This window comes from Camelus ferus, chromosome 13 (assembly GCF_009834535.1).
Source record: "Camelus ferus isolate YT-003-E chromosome 13, BCGSAC_Cfer_1.0, whole genome shotgun sequence".
NCBI lineage: Eukaryota > Metazoa > Chordata > Mammalia > Artiodactyla > Camelidae > Camelus > Camelus ferus.
In genome coordinates this window covers 18,934,098-18,953,699 of record NC_045708.1, presented here as the reverse complement: position 1 = coordinate 18,953,699, position 19,602 = coordinate 18,934,098, and the positions used below count along the sequence as shown (strand labels likewise).

General features: G+C 51.3%; 1 protein-coding gene across 3 annotated transcripts in view; it reads right to left on the bottom strand.

Annotated features, from left to right (window-relative positions):
* Nucleotides 1-614: 614 nt before the first annotated feature.
* The window catches only part of WDTC1 (WD and tetratricopeptide repeats 1), a 59,187-nt gene continuing 40,199 nt past the window's right edge, over nucleotides 615-19,602 (bottom strand). For 2 of the 3 annotated variants that reach the window (XM_032495608.1, XM_032495607.1), the window contains 11 exons: nucleotides 16,997-17,184; nucleotides 14,483-14,665; nucleotides 13,643-13,737; nucleotides 13,115-13,230; nucleotides 11,765-11,840; nucleotides 11,041-11,149; nucleotides 10,099-10,272; nucleotides 6,769-7,004; nucleotides 5,114-5,339; nucleotides 3,985-4,177; nucleotides 615-2,610 (listed from right to left, as the gene is read on the bottom strand). In XM_032495608.1, coding sequence (XP_032351499.1) covers nucleotides 2,413-2,610; nucleotides 3,985-4,177; nucleotides 5,114-5,339; nucleotides 6,769-7,004; nucleotides 10,099-10,272; nucleotides 11,041-11,149; nucleotides 11,765-11,840; nucleotides 13,115-13,230; nucleotides 13,643-13,737; nucleotides 14,483-14,665; nucleotides 16,997-17,184 — 1,794 coding nt within the window. In that variant the 3' untranslated portion in view covers nucleotides 615-2,412. The remainder of the gene's footprint in view (nucleotides 2,611-3,984; nucleotides 4,178-5,113; nucleotides 5,340-6,768; nucleotides 7,005-10,098; nucleotides 10,273-11,040; nucleotides 11,150-11,764; nucleotides 11,841-13,114; nucleotides 13,231-13,642; nucleotides 13,738-14,482; nucleotides 14,666-16,996; nucleotides 17,185-19,602) is intronic. The other variant, XM_032495609.1, reaches the window with a different exon arrangement.

Below are 19,602 nucleotides of genomic sequence, written 5' to 3'. Positions count from 1 at the left end.
AGTGATTTGGGCTTAACTAACAAGGTATTTCTTTTGGCTTAGGGGGTCCTTGAGAAAAACTACTGAGACACTAATGGTTCAGTGAGCTGAGAAAGTTTCGGAACCTCTGTTCTAAGAACTCCTCTAATCCAGGGCCCATCAAGAAACTGTAGGTTGTGAAATCAATTTCGTGGGTTATAATCAGCATTTTTCCTCCTTAATAAAATAGAATGGTAAATAGAACACATTGCATGTACCAAGGGTAAATGTTATTGTGTAAGATTCTTACATAATAAACTTAGGAGTATCTTGGGTCTCAATGTAAAATATATTATTTCCTGTTTGGGTTCTGATTTTAAAAGTCTGAAAAACCACTAAGACTCCAATCTCCTTATTTTACAGATGGGAAAACAACCCAGAGAGTGAAAGCTGATTATTGCAAATCACAGCCACCAGGCCTGGCTCTGCCCTTGGCCCTGCTAGGCTGAGTGGCTGCTGTCCACAGGGACCCTCCAAGGGAGGCCTCATTCTACCTGGTAGAGCTGTGGTTACACAAAGTCTCAGAGCCACAGAGGTGAGATACCCTCACTTTGATCCCAAGACCCATTTGCATCCCACAAACGCCACCAGCCACACCTAGAACAAAATGGTTTTAATCAATTGCGTCACCCTCACTCTCCTGGGAGCGGAGCAACAAAAAGGCTCGGCTCCTGCCCCCAGAGGACAGTAAGGCTTATGTGTCTCTCCACACTGCAGGGCCCAGGCTGGGCAGGCAGGGGCAGGAGGCAGGGAAGAGGGTGGGAGGCAGGGAGAGAGGAAATGGCGTGGCTCGAACACAGGAAAGCAAAGGGGCCCCTGCTGGTCCTTGGGCCCCAGGGCCCAGCCCCAGTGCTCCCGCTCTCCCCTCCCGGCTGGAGAAAGGTCTTGGAGAAGAGATGGGGAGCAAGTCCCAGCAGCAGGAGAAGCAGCAGCAGCTGTTTCCTTCACCAATAAATATACTTCATTACCAAGCTAGAAGAGAGGGGTGGATGGGGTGGAGAGGAAGGGGGAGGAGCTGCCACCTGTGTTGCTGGGATTAAAGCAATGACTAGATGGTGCCAGACCCCCCACCACTATCCTCACCACCCCTCATACCCCTCATCTTCTTAAAACTGTGAAAAAGCTTTTAACATGGTCCTCCGGTCTCCAGGGCTTCTCTGAAGCCTGACTGAGAGGAGGCACCTGGCAGAGACAGGGTGGAGGGAGGGAGGGAGGGAGGGAGGCCGCTTCTCTCCAGAGGCTGCAGCTGGAGGGCTGGAGCCAAGTGAGCGCTGAAAGGGGAGGGAGAGGGGAGGAAGGCTGAACCAACTACCGGGAGCAGCCCCTGAGCTGAGAGCCAAGGGGGTAAAGAGGGAGGCTTGGTGAGTGGTGGGGTGACTGCTGCATCCAGTGTAAAGCTCAGGCTGCTGAGGAGGGAGGGGGCTGAGTTAGGACTTTCCCATCCGAGTGGCTCAGGAGACCCACCCCCTCCCCCCAGAGCAGCAGGGGACTAGAAAAGCCATCACTTCTTTGGTCTTTGTGGCGGCTCAGCATGTGGGGTGGGAGGGAGGGCAGAGAGGGCCTGGAAGGCCCTAGCAGGGAGTGCCACCTCAGCGAGAGTAGGCCTGGCTGGGAGCTCTGGCAGGAAGGTCACAGTGAGGCCAAAGAGCGCCCGCCCCGAGGGAGGAGAGTGGCCCTTCCGAGTGCGAGTGCAGAAGGGCTGGCACAGATGGGTGGGGTATGATGCGGTGCCCCACCCTCTGCCAGGGCCCTTGGGAAAGGCTGAGCCCCTGAGAGCAGGCGCAGGACCCAGAGCCAGTGCCTGGGACGAGGGCAAGGATGCTGTACTGCAAGGAGGCAGTGGCCTGGCCATGCCTGCTCCAGGGCACACATCCTTACTTCTGTTTCCACCCTGACACAGTGGCTCTGGAGGAAGGGAGGGGACCCTATCCTGTTTCCAAACCTTCCCTGAAGACCACGAAGGAGCTAGCTTTGCCCGCCAGGAGCAAACGCAGCAAGTGGTCAAGGCTAGCCCTGACAGCCTGGGAATCCCACTCCTCGTCCTGCTGCCAACTGAAGGGTCGGGCAGTCCTTGAAGACAGCTTCAGCCCTTGCCTCCCCACCTGACACAGGCCAGTGCCCTCCAGGGACAGGGAAGTGGGAGGTGGGGGGCATATGGAGGAGCTTCCCCTCCTGCTCTGCTGCTCAGGGCTGGGGCCAGTCAAGGGCCAATCCGCCCAAAAGTCCGAAAGCCAGCAAGTTGTAGCAACCCCCACCCCAATGCCAAACTAACAAACAAAACAGGGAAAATGAAAAAATGGAGGGAAGGGGAAGACAAACTAAAACAGAACCCCCTGACCTCCTGCCCAGGCGAGGATCCAGCAACAGCAGGGGCTGGGCCAAGGCCGGGAGGCTCTAGCTGGGCCGGCACTGCACCTGGCCCTCGGAGCTGTCCTCGTCGTCCGAGGCCCCGGCGCCCCCACTGCTCAGGCCCGTGATCCGGTAGCCCATGTTGAGCAGCATCACCTCCAGCGGGTCCGCGTTCATGCGCCGCTGGTTGGCCTGGGACGCGCCCTCCATGTCCTCCACAACGCGGCCTGTGAGGTCTTCACTCTGGGCGGGGGGGACGACACCAGGACATACTGGAGGGGAAGGCACACATATTATGGGATATGTGTGCAGAGGCCACACACACAGAGCTGAGCGGTACATGTGGGGGGACACGTACACACCCGGGTGTACCCACATGTGTATAAGGCTGGAGGGGAACACATCCTGGGATGTATGCGGGACCCCCCCACCCCCCAGGACATGTGTGAGGGAGATGACACACCACACGGGTTATACATGCTGGGGAGGCCCACACAGTAATACACACCAGGAGGGGACACAACACCCTGGGATAGATACCTACTGGGGGGAGTACACACACCAGGGTGTACATCGGAGGCCCCACACTGGGAAAATGAGGACATACCACATGGAGACATATATGGGGGACACACTACACAGGGTTACATACATGGGGGCCCGTACATGGACGTAAATGAGGGAGGACTCACACCAGGATATGCTGGGCACACATACTAGACACCTGGGGTAAGGGTATGGACACAACTCCCCCCACCCCACTCTTCTGCTACCACTGCCAACTAGGATTCCTTTATCCTCCTTTTCCTCTCCCGTCAAGGGAGGGTCCTGTAGGGGTCTCCTTAAAATTTATAGAAAATTGCCTCTGGAATTAGATACACCTCTTGACTTCTGTTTGCCAGCTGGGAAGAGGGGGAGGCGGGGTAGAGGCCTGGGGAGGCCTCAGGCTGGTCCACCTGGCTACCCATGGGGGAAGTGGAGGGGACTACACTGTCCTAGGTGTCCCTGTGGGCTGGACACACCACAGGCATCACTTCTTTAATCCTCAAAGCAACCTTCTGAGGTGGTGCTGTCATTCCCGTTCCAATGTACAGATGATAAAACCCTGAGTCAGAGATGGTTAAGTCCCTCAGGCAGTGAGTGAGGGGACCAGGATTCAAACTTAGGCCCACCAGACTCCAAAGCCTACATCCTTCTCATGTGACTGAGGGACTGGCCTCTGCACAGCTTCTGGGGGACACGGCACAGTGGTTTATGAGGGGCAGAGCACCTAGGGAGCCTCTGAGGTACCGTTCTCATGAGGTGGTGTTCGAGCTGGTCCGTTCCCTCCCTGCCCTCCTGCACCCAGTCCGTGGTTAGTTCACTGTACGTGAGTCTCATCTTTGCAGCTGGCTCAAGGACATGCCCCAGGAGTTGCCCACTTCATTTGGAGCTTTCAGAACTTGCTGACTCCCCACCTCGACACAGCCTTGGGCCCTGGGGTAAGAGCTCACTCATTCTAGCAGCCTCTGGCCTCTGCGTAACTCAGGTGACCTCTCCAACCCTCACAGGCTCAGCTGCAGGGACCATCCCTACCCTCCTTCCTGTCTAGCTTCTGCCACCTGTCCACACCCTCACCTCTGGCCGGGGGTTCCACAGCCGCACAACAGGGTCAATGCCGCTGGTGGCCAGGAAGCAGTAGCTGGGGTGTGGCTGCAGGCAGTTGACGATGGACTCGTCCCCCTGGAGCACGCGGACCAGGTTGGTGGTCTCCTTTTCCCAGATGAAGAAGGAGCCATCGTCAGAGCCACTGACGATGTACTGAGCGTTGCTGGCGGGGAGCAAAGGGCAGGGAGGTCAGGTGGGGTACTGCCCTACAGCCTCAAGTAGAGGCTGTGCGGCTCAGGGAAAGGGGGAGCAGGAACGTTTGAAGCCCATCAGCCCTCCGAACTCTGAGGCCTTCCCCTGACTCAGAGCTCCCACGTACATGGCCATTCTCTCCACACTGCAGAGCCCTGTCACTGCTCAAGTGTTCCCTTAACCTCAGTGTCAGGGACTGCTTGGGTCCACCCAACTTACTCTCCCCCAAACTACATTATAAGGTCCTTGGGTACCAGGATCTTGCATCTCTTAGGTCTCTGGGAAAACTCTTGAAAACACTCTTGCCTGAGGCTTTCCTCAGAAGTCCTAGCTTTCCTGGATCCAGACCCCAAAATCCTATAGCACATCTGCCCCTCACACACCATTGACATTTAAAAGGGATCTTGAGGGAGATTCTTGATTCACAGTCATGTACCTAATCTATCCAAAGCAAGCACATCATCTGCAAAGGAGGATTGGGGGCAGTGGTCTCTGAGACATGGGCCATGACCCTCAGTACTGGGGGCACAGTTCTAGGAACATAAGATTGCCAGCCTCTCAGGGCTCTTGCCTCATGCCCCCAGCAGAGGAAGGCTCCAGGAATCCAGATAAAGAAACCAAGCTCCAGCACATGGAGATAAAGGGAGCAGGAGGTGGGGGGTAAGGGTGAGTCCAGGCGCTGCGCTGGATGCTTTCTGGATTACCTCTTAGTCCTTGTTATGGCCCCTTAGTAGGATGGGCTGGTTTCATTTTACAGATGAAGAAACTGAGGCCCACAGAAGTGAAGCCACTTGCCCAAGGGCTGGGGTTTGAGACTCTTTCCTGAAAGCATTATGTCCCCACACCTCCCCTCCCAACCTCCTGCTGCCAACTGGGCTGTGCCCCCCTCCTCTTCAGGGCCTCGGACCTGCCAAAGAAGTTGGCCTCCTTGATATCCGTGGTGGTGTTGCAGTGGCCACAGTAGCGGAACTGGTAGTCGTAGCTTCGCTCCCGCAGCACCATCTCATCCTCTGAGATGGAGTCCTTGCGGCTCGTGCTGCGGAGGCGGACGGGGCCGCCGCCGCCGCCGCCGCCGCCGCCGCCGCCGCCGCCGCTGCCGCCACCGCCACCACCACCAGCTCCCTTCTTCTCCTCTGCGGAAAGAGAACAGGAAAGGTGAGAGTCCTGTTCCTCCCTCCCCTCCCCCACCTCCCCTCCATCCCCACTCCACACTGTTTTCAGTCCAAGCAGTAAGAAATGGAGGGCTACCTGCCTCCACCCCTACCCTGGAAAACTGAGAACAACTATGGGGAAGAAGCATCTTTGGATTTGGCCCTTGAGGGTGTTCAAGAGGAGACCTCTGATGCCAGGTAGGCCCTGGCTCAGGTCCCCGAATAATGTCTGGAAGCCCCAAGGAGGCACAGGCCCAACGTCTGTTTCTGTGGAGGTGAGAGGTAGAGAGGGGAGGGTAAAGCACTGCTGAGAAAGCTTTGAGGGGGGGTGATTTTTCTAAAGAGATTCATAGCTCTGAAGGCAGTAAGGTCCAAGCCCCCTTCTCTAGAGGACAAGTTATCATGGATCCCAACTGAGGTACTGACTGGTTAAATGCCTTGGGTAAAATCATACCAGTTTTCTCAGTGCCTTGTTCCTGCCTGCTTCAGGGCCTTGGCACATGCTGGTCCCTATGCCAGGACTCTTTACTGCCCCAGCTACACTTTGTATCTACTTAATTCTTCCTCCTCATCCTCAAGACCTCAGCCTTAATGTCTCTTCCTCAAGAACCTGAGTCTGTCATCGAGCCCTCCCCCGACACCTACACCCTGTCAGGTCCCCAGGGCATTGTTTCTCCTTCATCGCTTGGTTCCTTCCCAAGGCTATAAACTCATGAGTACAGAAATTCCACCTGACTTATTCCCAGCTGTATTCCCAGGACCCAGCACAGTGCCTGGCACTATTTAGACAAATGAATCAATCCATGGTTAGCAAACTGCAAAGGAGAGTGGGAGAATCCATGCCTGTCCCCAGTGAGCTCCCCGCTCACGTTCACAGACCACAGTTACCCAGCTCACTCTCCAATGCTACCCTGGTGAGCCATGCAGGACCTCAAATGCTCTCTATGCAGGTAAGGCAGCAGGTTCCAGAGGCTGTGCTTTGCCCAAGGTCACATGGTTACCAAGTGGCAGAGCTGAACTTGGAAACTGAAGCTCCACATCTGTGCCCAAGGAATTTCTACTGTCCTGTGCTGCTGTCTCTTCTGCACCCATGCAAACAGAAGCAAGCTCACTCCAGCCACTACCCTGAACTTAGACCCCAATGGAGTGGCCAAGGACTGTCTGTGAGCAGGAGAGAATGACCTGCAAGGCACACTGGGTTCAGCTGACTTTTATCCTAAGTTGCGGGCACTACACCAGGTGCCTCAACATGTTACTGCTAATCCTGGTCTCAAAGAGACCAGGTAACTATCTCAAGGTCACATGGTTTCTCAATCAGTATCTCCAACCCCAGAACTACATCCTCTCCAGAACGTCATGCAGCACCTTAAATAGAAAGAGTGACAGCAACCCCCCCTCAGTACCCACTCACCACCATCATTTTTGGAGAAGAGGGCAGCCGTGATGTCACGTCCCAATGCATCACAAGCGCTGCTGTGTGCCTGCTCCGGGAACTTCCCTTTGAAATCATCCAAGCACTCCAGGGCCTCAGCCACGTACTTGAGCTCAAAGAGGCATCGGGCCAGGCGGAAGTGTGCCTTCAGGTGGCATGGATTTAGGGAGATGGCCTTGAGGCAGTCCCTCAGAGCATCGTAGTGGTCACCATCCCTAGAAAAGCAAGGGAACGTGGCTTGGAGGTGGGGCCATGTGGCATGCAGGAGTCTCCACTCAGTCTCCTTCACTTTCAGTGGCCACCCCACCCCACCTTTGAGAGATCTCAGGGCAAAGGTACTGGGGGGGTGGTGAAGAGAATCTTGGATCAGCCCAGGCCTTGCTCCCCAGAAGAAGGGGTTTGTTAAGGAGGCAAGCCAGGAACCTTGAGGTCTTGGGTAGGTAGGAAATGGGAGGTAGGTGGTGGCAAAAACCAGTATCCAGCTGCCCTCTGCTGGACACAGCGTGCAACTGCACATCCGCTCACCCCAGGCACCCGCAGCTCTGCAGCAGAAGGCCTGGCATCTTGCCCGCCTCAGGCTCCCCAAGCCCTCCTTCTCTCTTCCTCCATCCACCTCCTCAGATCCCCCCCCACCCCCGGCTGGCCTTCAAAGCCACGTCTGAGGCAGGGGGCCCTCAAGGACAGTTCTGTGGTCTGGTGAAGCCAGAAGTGCCAGGCTGGGGATTCAGGGTCTGACCAGCAGGCAGCAAGCCCTCAGCCAGACCCCCCTCCGTCCTGGCTGACTGATCCACAGCAGCTGTGGCCTCTACCTCCCGGGGCTGGAGGATGGGGCCTGACAGTCTGGCAGAGTCAGTTCTCTGGAACCTGATGGCTGTGTGTGTGTGGGGGGGGGTTGCTGCACGCCAGGAGCTCCAAATCGTCCACACTCACTTCTCCAAGCCCCCAAAGCAATAGATATGGGGAAGTGGGAATGGTTTTCTTTGGGGGGAGTAGTTGGGGGTTGGAGGCAAAGGAGAAGCCCCTCCTTCTCCCACTGTGGGCCAGAATGTAAGATACAGATTCCCCCAGCTCTGTAGACCAGTTCCCACCTCTCAACTGGAGAGCTGGATGGGTCCCTAGGAGCCACTTCTCCTTTGGGAGCTGGTTTTCTTTTTCTTTTTTTTTTTTTTTCCTGCTGGGTTGAGGTGGGCCCAGGACCCAGCTGTCCTAAGCAGCACTCCCCAGAGCTGGTGGTCCCTCCATGAAGGCATGGCTCACAATCCTCCTGAGTGGGGCCAGAGAAGGCCCAACATGGGAGATGTCCTCCTAACCCTCCTCCCCTACAGCACTCAGAGGGAGCATCTGGTCCTTGGAGCAGCCATGCTCAGATTAGGACACGCAACTCAGCCATTGTGGGGGCAGGCAGGAGACAGAGTGCTTCAATAGCATGGCCTGCATCAGAACGAGTGGCTGTGACGAAGGAGCAGGCGCTGTTTGGAAACCCAATTACCGCCTGCAAGGTGCCCCTCAGAGCTCCTGGGGAGAGCCAGACCAGCGACCAGCCAGGAGCCGGAGGCTGACAGCTCCCACTGCATCCAGGAGCAGATGGCAGCCCTGGGGAGACTGGCCTGGGACAGAATGTGACATTCTAGGGGTCACTGGCAGGCAAGTGGGGATGGGGAGGCTCACCCATCCAGACATACTGCCAGATCGATCTCCCTGAAAAGACAGCCCTCAGCACATCCCTCTCCTGCTCAAAACTCTTCAGTAGCTGCCCATCATCCACTGAATTAAGGCCAAAACACCACCGCTCTGCATTCCAAGTCCTTCCCAGGCCAGCCCCAGGCTACCTCACAGACTCATCTCCTGCCAGTCCCTTCCCGAACCCTCTACTCCAGCCAAATGGATTTGTTGTTCTGCAAACAAGCTCTCCAGTCAGTCCCCCACCCCCATGCCTTTGTTCACACCACTGCATCTCCCTGGGAATGTCCTTCCCCCACAGTCCCCTCCTCTTTTCATCTCCTTGTCTAAGCCTGCCCACACTGAAAGCCCATTTAGACATCACATCTTCCTGATGCTTTCCTGATCCTCAGTTAAAGTGACCTAACTTTCCTTGATGCCCAGAGCACTTCACCTGACCATTAAAGACTTACTGCTTCCTGCCTCTTTGGTGATGAACCATGTCCACATCTTTATCCTCCATCCAAAGGTTGGGCACTCTGGAGCACAGGAACTGAAAGTGACAGACCTTTGTGTCCCTAGGTCCTAGTGCATAGAACATGGCTTGGGAAATCATTAGTCTCCCTTAGCAAGAATGCAGGAGTGAGACAGCTCTCAGCATAGAGCCTGGATGAAGACCACTGCATTCTACCCACTTTCTGGGACAGGGAGGCAAAACATCTCAGGATGGCCCCCAAACTGTCATCTCCTGGATTTGGCTGCCATCTGAGCCCTTGGCAAACTCCTGACGCCTGAGCTAAGGTCTGTGGGGACAGCATCTTCCCAAACCCCCATCCACCATCCTGCTGACTTGGGTGGGTTTCTTAAGCTTCTCTCTCTGGTCTGCCTAGTTGCAGCCAGACGATGGCACACCAGCTGGCCTGTCTGTCTGGGCAGAGCTGACGGATGCCAGACGGAGCAGAAATGGCTGTGGGCCCAGCTCTATCCATCTCCCGTCCTGGCCCTGGCTGGGGTATGGGGTCTGCCTGCCTGCTTGCCTGCTGGTGCTGCAGGCAGAAGGGCTGGGGGCCCTTATGGTCTCCAAAGATAAAGGTTCTTCAGGATATGGACCTACTCCTTTACCACTAGCCACTACAACACAGCAAGACCCACAGCCAGCTTCAGATATCTGGGATCTCATTTGTGCTTGGTCTAAAGGGTCCAAGAGCACAGGAAAGCAAACCCCAGGGTTGAGCTGAAGAATCATTTCAAATAGATACAAACTGAATTCACCAAATGCCTCATTTCCATCTAGCAAGACTCTACTGCTCCTTTAAAGTCCAATTCAGGGCCGAATTCTCTAAGAGTTGGGATTAATCATTCTCTCAATTCCCACTTCCCCAGTGGTCATAGCACTTTATAACAAAGCACCATGTTGATGCCTCTCGTGAACATGTTCCACTTAACTGTGAGCTTTCCTGGTGCTTGAGACTTCCTGACTAACAGGTCAGGCGCCAACCCACCACCAACCTGGAGGTGGGATGGAGAAGCCTGGGCCTAAGAAGCCCTAAGAGGCAGCAGGATGTTACTGCTACTTTCCTGGATGCCTCAGCAACTTGGCTCCATCAGGCCCACTGCCTTCATCCTTCGTCCTGGCCCAGGCCCACTTACCACTTGCGCTTCATGTAGGCAGCAGCTCGGTTCCCGTAGAGCATGGCGTTGTGAGGGGCCCTCTGCACGGCCTTGCTGTAAAGCTGAATGGCCTGGGTCCACTGCTGGCAGGCAAAAGCCTCATTGGCTTGCTGTTTCACGCGCTCCAGGTATGGGGGCAGCTCTACCTGGGGGCTATGGGGGAAGCAGAGCCAAGTCAGGCCAACCAAGGAAAGTCAGAGAAGTCCCTCAGGAAGTCTGTAGCCCTGCCTGAAGGCCACTCAGGTTTTCTTGGACCTTGGGATCTGCACTGTCATCTAGAAGAGGGTTCCATTTGTATCCTTGGCCTGGGTTACTGTGAGAGGGAATGGTCACAATTCCAGATGCTCTGAGCCAGTGAAAAAACCAGACAGGCAGAAATGAAGCTATCCTGGACAGGTTTGGGGAATTCTTAAATCAAATTCTTGGGCATGAAAGTAGCTGACACCACTTGCCTCCGTGCTGAGCTTCCACCCAGGTCCCTCCTGTGGATCTCTTTATAGATAATTCTGTTTTTCTCAAGGGCTAGAGGATCTGGGCACATTGAAACCAAAGCCCGCACAGGGCCTGGCAGTGAACAGAGGCCAGAAGATGCTATGGATAGAGAAAATAAAATGGGGGAGGCCCATTTGTGTGGGACCTCTTTAGGAGGGGGCCCAGTGCTAACAGGAGCTAACCCCTGGGTCCTGATCCCAGCTACTGGTATCAAGGGACCAGAGCTTCAGTTGAACATGACTGGAGTCCTACCAAGTAGAAGTGGCATTGGGACCACTAGCCACATTCCAGAAGCCTCTTTGCCCCAGTTCCCTGACTCTGGGGTATGTGCCTGGGAGGGGGTCAGGAGGGTTTACAGGACATGCCCTTCCCTCCAGTCCGTAAGGTGTAACTGGGGCTGGGAGGGTTGGTAAGTCATGCTGGCCTCACCTGACATGTGCCCTACTCTCCGGGAGCCGGAAGCCATTGCTGTGAAGGTGCAGGCCATTGGACACGCCATTGGACACACCATTGGTAGACATCTTGCCATTCTGAACTTCTGGCAGGGCATGGGGAGAAAGGAACAGCAACAACTTAGAAGGAGGTCTCCATTTCCCCTCGGCAGCCCTCCAGCTTCCATCACAGGGTCTGATGGTTCCATTGTGGGGCTATCCTCCCAGGGTAAGATCCACTCCCAGAAAGCAAGTTCTGACAAGCAGGCAAGCAAGGACATAAAGAAAAGCCTGTGCGCCCTCTGCTGGCTGGAGAGGGACACAACTTCAACTTGGCATTACCCTTGGCTGGGGGTGGGGATGGGAATGGGTGGTGAGGAGGTGCCTAAATCAACCGTATGCCTCAGCAAGAAGTCAGTGAGGAGACTGATCCAGGGCGAGAAGGGAAGGGCAACTACTTCAGGTTCTCAAGAGCCGAGCCATGGAAAGAACCTGTTTTTTCAGAGGGAAGTGAGAAGGGCTGTAAAGCAAATCCCCTTGACAGACCTCTCCGACCCAGTGTTACCTTCCTTCTTACTGTACAGTGTTATTTCAGAGAACCTACTCCTTTTGGAGGATCACAGCCACAGCACACGGGAAGGGGCAGGCTTCTCAGCAGAGGCAGCGCGCACTCACGCTCCCCAGCAGAGCTGCCCTCAAGGACACCAGAAGAGAGAACTTACCCCCTGAGGAGTGGCATTTTCTAGGCAAGAGGAAGGTGTATGGCCGCTGCTTGTAAGTCAGGTCAAACAAATAGACCTAGGGTGGAGGGGTCAAGAGAAGAATGGACACTGTGAGGCAGGAATGTGGCTGGACCACACCTAGGTGGCTCCAGGAACACAGCTGAGTGTTGAGCAGGGAACCCTCAACTGAGGCAGGAGGGGTTTCTCTTGAGCAAACCTCAGGCAGGAAAGCCATTCCAGTTCCTGGCTGTTAGAGTGGATGGCCTGAAATGTTGTCATTACTTAGAATCATGTGTTTAGGCTGACAAAGCCCTCAGAGGTCTCATTTTACAGCTGGGAAAACTGAAGCCTCAGAGAAGGGAAGCAAGTTGTCCAAAGTAACACTGCTAGTTACTTCCCTTGGTAAATATTATCTATTGTTACTTAACACTTATTGAATTCTTACTTTGCTCCAGGACCTCTGCTAAGTGTTTTGTATGACTTTTCTTATTTCATTCTAAAAACCACCCCACAAAAAGGTACTATTATCATCACCTCCTTTATAGATGAAGAAATGTAGGCTTGGAGTTTCATTGATTTATCCAGGGCCACAAAAGCAACAGTGTGGCACAGCCAGCACCCAAAACCAAGTCTGTCTGGCTCCAAACCACTCTGCTATCTTTACGCCAGGTGATAGCTCAGCAATCTGAAGCCAGAGTCTGATTTCTAACTCAGGTGCTCACCCATTCTCCATCCCATTTCTCTTCTACAAAATCACACTTTGCCTTTTAATGTCATCAACAGTTTCGCTTGCCACGGCTCTCCCATCAGCCTAGGAGGGGTCGTATTTCATATTTGTCTCCCTCATGTTTATGATAATGTTTCTCCCAGAGTAAGTACTCAGTGTTTGTAGAGAAAATGAACTCATGCAAGGCTTACTACATATCCTGACTGAGAGCATGTAAACAGAAGGTTAAGCAACCTCCTATTATCAAAAAATACTTCCCAAACTTGGCTTTAACTACAGCCTGGCTGCATGCTCTCAGCCCCAGGATTTCCTCCTAGGAAAATAGCAGATGAGGAAACCAATGTTCAGAAAAATGAAAAGACTTGTTTAATGTCACAATACACAGCTAGTGAACAGGAGGCCAGCATTTGGAGGTAAGTCTGTCAATTCTAAAGCTTACACTCAAGGTCAGGGCACTGTTCTGGGAATTCCAAGGATGTCATGTCACTTCCACATTTCACTGTAATGTCATTTACAACGAGGCTTCTTGTCTGTCTCATGATGGTGGATGTGGGGTACACAGCCCTGGCTGCTGGGTAATAGGAGCAGGGTCAGGCAGAGCCACCGTGGGCAGCCATCCATACCTGCTCTCCTCCCATGTTGACCAGCAGCTCTGTGCCATTGGGGCTGAAGGTTACATAAGTGGCAACCAGCACTCTCAGACGGTTGTTGTAGTCAGGCAGCTTCACTGGCAGGTGACCTGCAGGGAACAGCCCAGTCATCCTAGTGTGAGGCTCCCAGTCCCTCCCAGAAGGGGCAAGGGAGTTGTGTGAAGCCAGCCACATCAATGATGAAAGCAATCATCGTCATCGTAAAAGCAGCTTCAAGTGTTGAGTCCTTACTATATGCACTGGGCCAACTGTTTCACATGCATTATCTCATCGAGTCATTACAACCCCATTTTACAGAAAAGAAATGAAGACTCATCATGGGTAAGTAATTTGCCAAAGGTCGCATGATGGCTGGTCAAAGGTCGGCAGGATTAAAGCCCAGGTCTGTCTGACTCTAAGCCCCTTGCTCCTGATCACTGCGCCATGCTGGCTCCTTGCACTGCCCCAGAGAGAGGCAGCACCCAGCCAAGGGTCTGGGGCCAGAGTTGGGCTGAGCCCTACCTGCTACGTAATACTGGGCTGCACCGTCCGGAAGGGGCTTCTGCCGGTCACAGAAGGTATGCACACCTGCTGAAGGGCTCTGCTTCATGCTTTTCCTGGTAGGAAAGCAAATCATATAGGTTATAATGCCTAACACTTCTCCTGGCTAGACCAGACCGCATTCCTTAGAGAAAACCCTAAGTCTCTATCCCTGGAGAGATGTGGGAGGAGGTACCTTTCTTCCTTACCCCAGCACCCCTAAAGGTCCAGCAGCTAGACAGCTGTGGACACATACACTACAGTGCTCTGTTAAGTATGTCCTGCCAACTGTCTTGGTCCTCATGGCCACCCTGTTAGCCTCATTTTACAGATGAGGAGGCTAAGGCTCAAGGTCCATGCTAAGTCATGTCGTGTGTGAGGAGCGACAACAGTGGCCCAAATCCACAAATGGAAGGAAAGCAGGCCAGAAGTCCCTGCACCTGCCCCAGGAGTCCACTGAACACCTAGGCTGGTGGAGCTGCTCAGGTCTGGGACGTCTTTTGTTTAAAAAAAAAAAAGAGTAAAGTAAAATCACACGTACAAATAAAGGAATGACATGTACAAGATTATAACTCTGTACATACACTTATAGTAAAAGAACAAGCAGAAAATATTATACATCGTGATTTCTTTCAGGTGATGGATGATGGGTAATTTCTTCAATATACTTTTCGTATCTTAGAAAACAAGCATGGATTAAATTTTTTTTTCAAAAATCACAGAATTTTAAAAACCCGCTTTAAAAAGAAGAGGGCATGATGGTGAGGGGAAGGGGCTGCAGGCTCGCAGGGACTTGCCCACGGGAGGCCACGCTGTTCATACCTGTGGTTATGGATCATGCGAATGTCGTAGAGCCTCACGAAGGGCCCGCTGGCCCCTACTGCCAGGCAGTTGTTGTCCTGGGGGTTGACAGTGAGGCACTTGGCCTCCACCAGCTGGCCACAGTACTCTGTCAGGTCAATCAGCACCTCCGAGTGTTTGCTGTTCTCCCGAAGGTCATACTGGCTGTGAGAGAGGACACAGTTAGGGGATGGGGGGTCGTGTCCATAGGTGGAGGGCAGGGGAGAAGCCAAGGCCTCCTGTGTAAGGGAACTGGGAGGGGCTTTGGACCTGTTTGTAAATACTAAGAATGTCAAAACCACTCCCATTTCTTGAGTGCCCACTGTGTGCCAGGCACCTGTAGTAGGCTTCTCACACATTCTGTTTTATTCTAACATTACTCCTTAAGGTGGATACTATTGTGGCTTTTTTAAAAAACAAATTTCAATATTATTGTTACTAAGTACTATTACTAGTGACTACTAACACTTAGTGAGAAATTGCTTTGTGTCCAGTATTGCCCCTAAGTGTTGTACATGTATTATCTGATTAAATTCTCATACTATCCCTAGGTACCACTAGAACACTGAGGTTCAAAGAAGTTAAATAACTTGCCTGGATGACCCTGCAGACAGTGCAGAGCTGGGAAGACTGCACTTTAACCGCTCTGCTTTGCTCCTTGATTCTAATTCTTAATGCTATTCTTAATCTAGTTTCTTAGGGGAAACAAAAGAAGTATGGAGGTGACAGAAAAGAGAATCTGGTGATCTAAGAGCTACGTAGAAATACCCATTGCCAGGACAAGCACGAGTCCCATCTGGTGGTAAAGGTCATGCCACAATGTCCCACGGGCCCCAGCACACTCCCACTGCCAGGACACAGGCACATTCAGGCACTGGTGAGGGCATCACCCACATGCTCACCCACCTCTGCAATAATCTCTTCATTGTTCACTTTACCTTTCTAAGCCATTCTCATCAGATTGCTCTTCCTAAAATATTTTGTTACATCACTCTCTTGCTCAAAAAATTACAGAGACTCCTCAACACTTTTAGCATGAGTTTACTTTTAGTTCACGTCTGTCAAACTCCTCAGTCTAGTTTTCAAGACATGATTTCACACACCTCTCCAACTTTGTTCCTCAGTTTTCTAAGTGTGGGTCAGTTACACCTACAGACTCTGTGCCTGTATGTGGCACGTCTATCCCTGCCTTCACACACTCTGCTCAGGCTGGGGGTCCACTCTGCTTTTCCTTGCCAACCCAAATCCTCCAAACCCCCTCTCTGGAAAGGCTCAGCTTCTGCTGGGGCGCCCTCCCTGGCTGCACCTGCTCCAAGTACTAGGCCCCCACTGAACGCCCTGGATGTTTAGCCTCTACCTGCTGCCCAGGCACAGTCCGGTCAGTCAAGGTCAGCAAGTGCAACACAGAGCTGGACCTACCACCAACTAAGTGCTTTCTGTCTTCTAAGTACGAAGCTAAAGTTTTACAGGTACTATCTCAATTTTAATGCTCAGGACAACAAAAGAGATACTATGATAATTCCCATTTTATAGATAAGGAAACTGTGGTCCAGGGGGGTCTACCCGAGTTATAGTTCATGCATAACTTACTTAGATACCCCTCCTCCTTTCTAATAAGGAAGAGGGTGCAAAGTCCCATAGTATCTCAAGGGAGGCAAGTAAGGCAGACTGGGGAGATAAGGAAGTTCTAAGGTCACATCTGAAGAAAGGAGTTAAAGGAGGGCAATGAGACCACTTTAAGATGAAGGGAGGTAGAGGCAGAGGTGTGACAATACAGGCCAATGCAAAGGGGGACAGTAACCATTTCTGGCTGGCTACCCCCCTTCCAGGTATGAGCCCACTGACCAACTGATCAAGGGGGATTTATCAAGTACCTCTATGTGCCAGGCATTGTGCTCAGCTCTAGGGACACAACCAAGGACAAGATAGACACAGACAAGATGGAGAAGACTGGCAAAACTCTGATAGAGTTTACTATTCAGTGAGGGATACAGACAAAAAAGTCAACCAACAAATAAATAAAATGAAAGAACTACAGATGGTGATGAGAGTTATAGAGGATACACTTAGGGTATGGAGACAGAGAATAATGGTGGGGGTCTGCTTTAGGTAGGATGGTCCAAGAAGGTGCATCTGAGGAGGTAACTGTTAAGCTGTTTCCTTAGGGTGACAAAGACTGAGAAAAACGGATAGAAGGAACAGAAGCGTGAAAGCCCAGAGGCAGCAGACTGTGTCTGAGGTGGTGAGAAGGCCAGTGGGCTTGGACGTGGTTCAGGACAGGGTAAGGAGTGGGGAAGGTGAAGAATAGTGTAAGTAAAGGTTCCCAGCTGAATCTGTCCACAGACAACCATCCTGGGCAGACAAATGAGGCTGGAACTCTGCTGGAGGGAAGGAGCCAGGTCTATGGAAAGAACTGGTAGGGCAGACGGGATGGGGGCACAGACACGCAGGGGAGCAGGGGAGGCACAGGCCCCACTCTGTGCCTCAGGCCCTTACCGGATAAGCCCATCCTCAGCGGCGCTCCAGAACGTGTTGGGCCACATGGGTGCCGTGGCGATGCGTTTCACCCTGTTGGTGTGGTCTCCAAACATGTGGATCGTCTCCTTTACTGTCAGGTCGTGGACATGCACCTTGGAGTCAGCTGCCCCTGTGATCAAGATTCGGTCCCCAGCGTGAGGAAGGAACTGCTCAAAAGAGATTGAAGAAGAGGTCAGCAGGTGGTGGGGGCAGGTCATGAAATGTTAGTAGCTTCTTTCCCTCTTCAAACCAGATAAGAAAAGAAGCCCAAGCAAGACAATCCACCAAGGAAACAGGATCTCGAGCATCAGCCCACAGGCCTAAAGGTCAAAATCGGGACATACACCTTTACTTTGCCAGAGTGGTCCTGACCTATGGAACCCTCTTCCTCTGATTCTTCCCAGGTAAGAGCTAAAAGGATAATAATCAGAGCTGTTACCATTTACTAATTATTTACCATGTGCTAGATATCCTGCAGGTAATTTACTGATACTTAGAATAACCCCATTAAGAACTGAAGTTCAGCAGGACTGTGTTCAAACTCAAGTCTGTCTGACTCCCATATGCCTCCCATAAATTATGACTATTTAATAACCTAAGGGTTAAGTAATAAATTAATCTTAAAATGAAAAGGATTTTCACTGTTTTAAGGGAGTGGGTGTTTTAAACTGGTTCAAATATTTCTGGAGAACAATACACCAAAAGGTAACAAAGATAAAAACAATTTCTATCTTTCAACCCAAAACTTTTACTTCTGAGAAATAATTCTAAAAGAAGAAAGGGACCAGTGTAGAAATGCTTCGAGTAGCACTCCTTACAAGGGCAAGGGCTGGAAATGGCTCAAATGTCAGACCTTGGGCAAGGGCTGAGCATCAAGAGAATACAACTTTATGCAGCTATTATACAGAATGAGAACCCAATCGTTCTGATGAACTTGAGGACAAAATACTTTAGATCATATATGAAAAGGATAAAATAGCCACAAACACAACTCTGACTCACAGTTATGAAAGTATACAGTTCTTTCACCAAGCGTTGAGGAAGAGAAATATTTGGGATGTTAGGTGAGTTCTTCTTTTCTTGAGTTCAAAAGATTGAATTATCTTTTTTTTTTTTAAATTAATTAAAGAGTTCCCTACAACCCACAGCAAGGCCAAATGGTGCTGGAGGGGTAGGGGGCATTATTTTGCATTTAAATAGCTGAAATCCCGCTTTACTTAAAAGTTCATGCAAGAGCAACAATTTACTCTTTCCACATACGCTTCTCTAATGGCTCACCAGGATGAGGGCTAGATTAAACAGACGGAATTTAACAATTTTTAGGGACAATGAGTAGTCTTTAATCCCATCTTGAGACAACAACAAAGATGAACAGGAGAGCCTTTAGGAAGAGTTTGTGGCTGCTGCCATACTTGTCCCACACTCCTGCCACCAGGGGGAGATCGTGGGTTAAACGAACATATCTGTGGTGGTTTATTACCAGGAGAGAGAGGAACCCTTTTCCACACTTTTTTTTTTTTTTTAAATAACAGAAGAGGAGGCTGAGGGTCTATGAATGCAAGTGCCTTATCCAAGGTCTTAATATTAGGGAGTATTGGAAATTTTAGACTCTGAACTCAACCTTTTATGCTCTACAATGCCAAACTGATGGCTTCGGTAGGTCCCTTCCCCAGATCTGACCCCACAGATTTAAACTGGATTAACACTTTTCAGGGGTAGAAAGCAATCGTTCACCACGCAAGAGGTGAATCAGCATTATTCTGTCTCTCAAATCACAGAAATTCATCTTGGATTGGTCCCTGGAGCAGAAGATAAGAATCAGAGCTTGGGAAAGAGGAGGGTTTAGGGAAGTAAGTTGAGATTGACTCTTCAATCTATCTTCTTTGTCAGGTACCTAGTAATTCTTCTTGATAGTAACTAGAAAAATATTTCTTACATTAGTGAGGCTTTCCAAAGGATAGTCTCACTCTCACATATATCCATTACAGAATTTCAGAGCTGGGAACAACACTTAAAAGGCCATTTCCTTCACCCTTAAACCTGGCAAATTAAATTCCTACTGAGGAGACTACCTCAGTGCTAAGACATTTACTACATCCTCAGAAGGCCCACTTTACTTTTTTCAAATAGCTCTGAGCAGTAGACAATTCTTTCTTTCATCAGGTCCACGTTTGCTTCTGTAGACTTATAGTCACTAGTCCTAGGTCTGTTCTGTGGGACCAAAAGTGACAAGTTCATATCACTTCCACATAACTGGGCTTCAGAGGTCTGAAGACACTTGTAAGTCCCCTCCCTCCCTCTCTTCAGCTCAACTCCCCCCCACTAACAAATCAGCAGACTCATTTCCTACGAAAAGTAGAACAGCTAAAAGTACCTGTGTCAGGTGCTTTTTTTAATCAATTATCTCATTGAAATGTAATGTCAACTCTGTGGATTGTTACTTCCTTTTTAAATTAAATTATTTCCTCATTTATTCATGAATGTGGGGAATTTTCTTTAGCTACTTCATTTTCACAGACAGGTAAACAGGCTCAGAGAGGTCAGGTGATTTGCCTAGTTCACACAGCTTCCAAGAGGCAGATAAA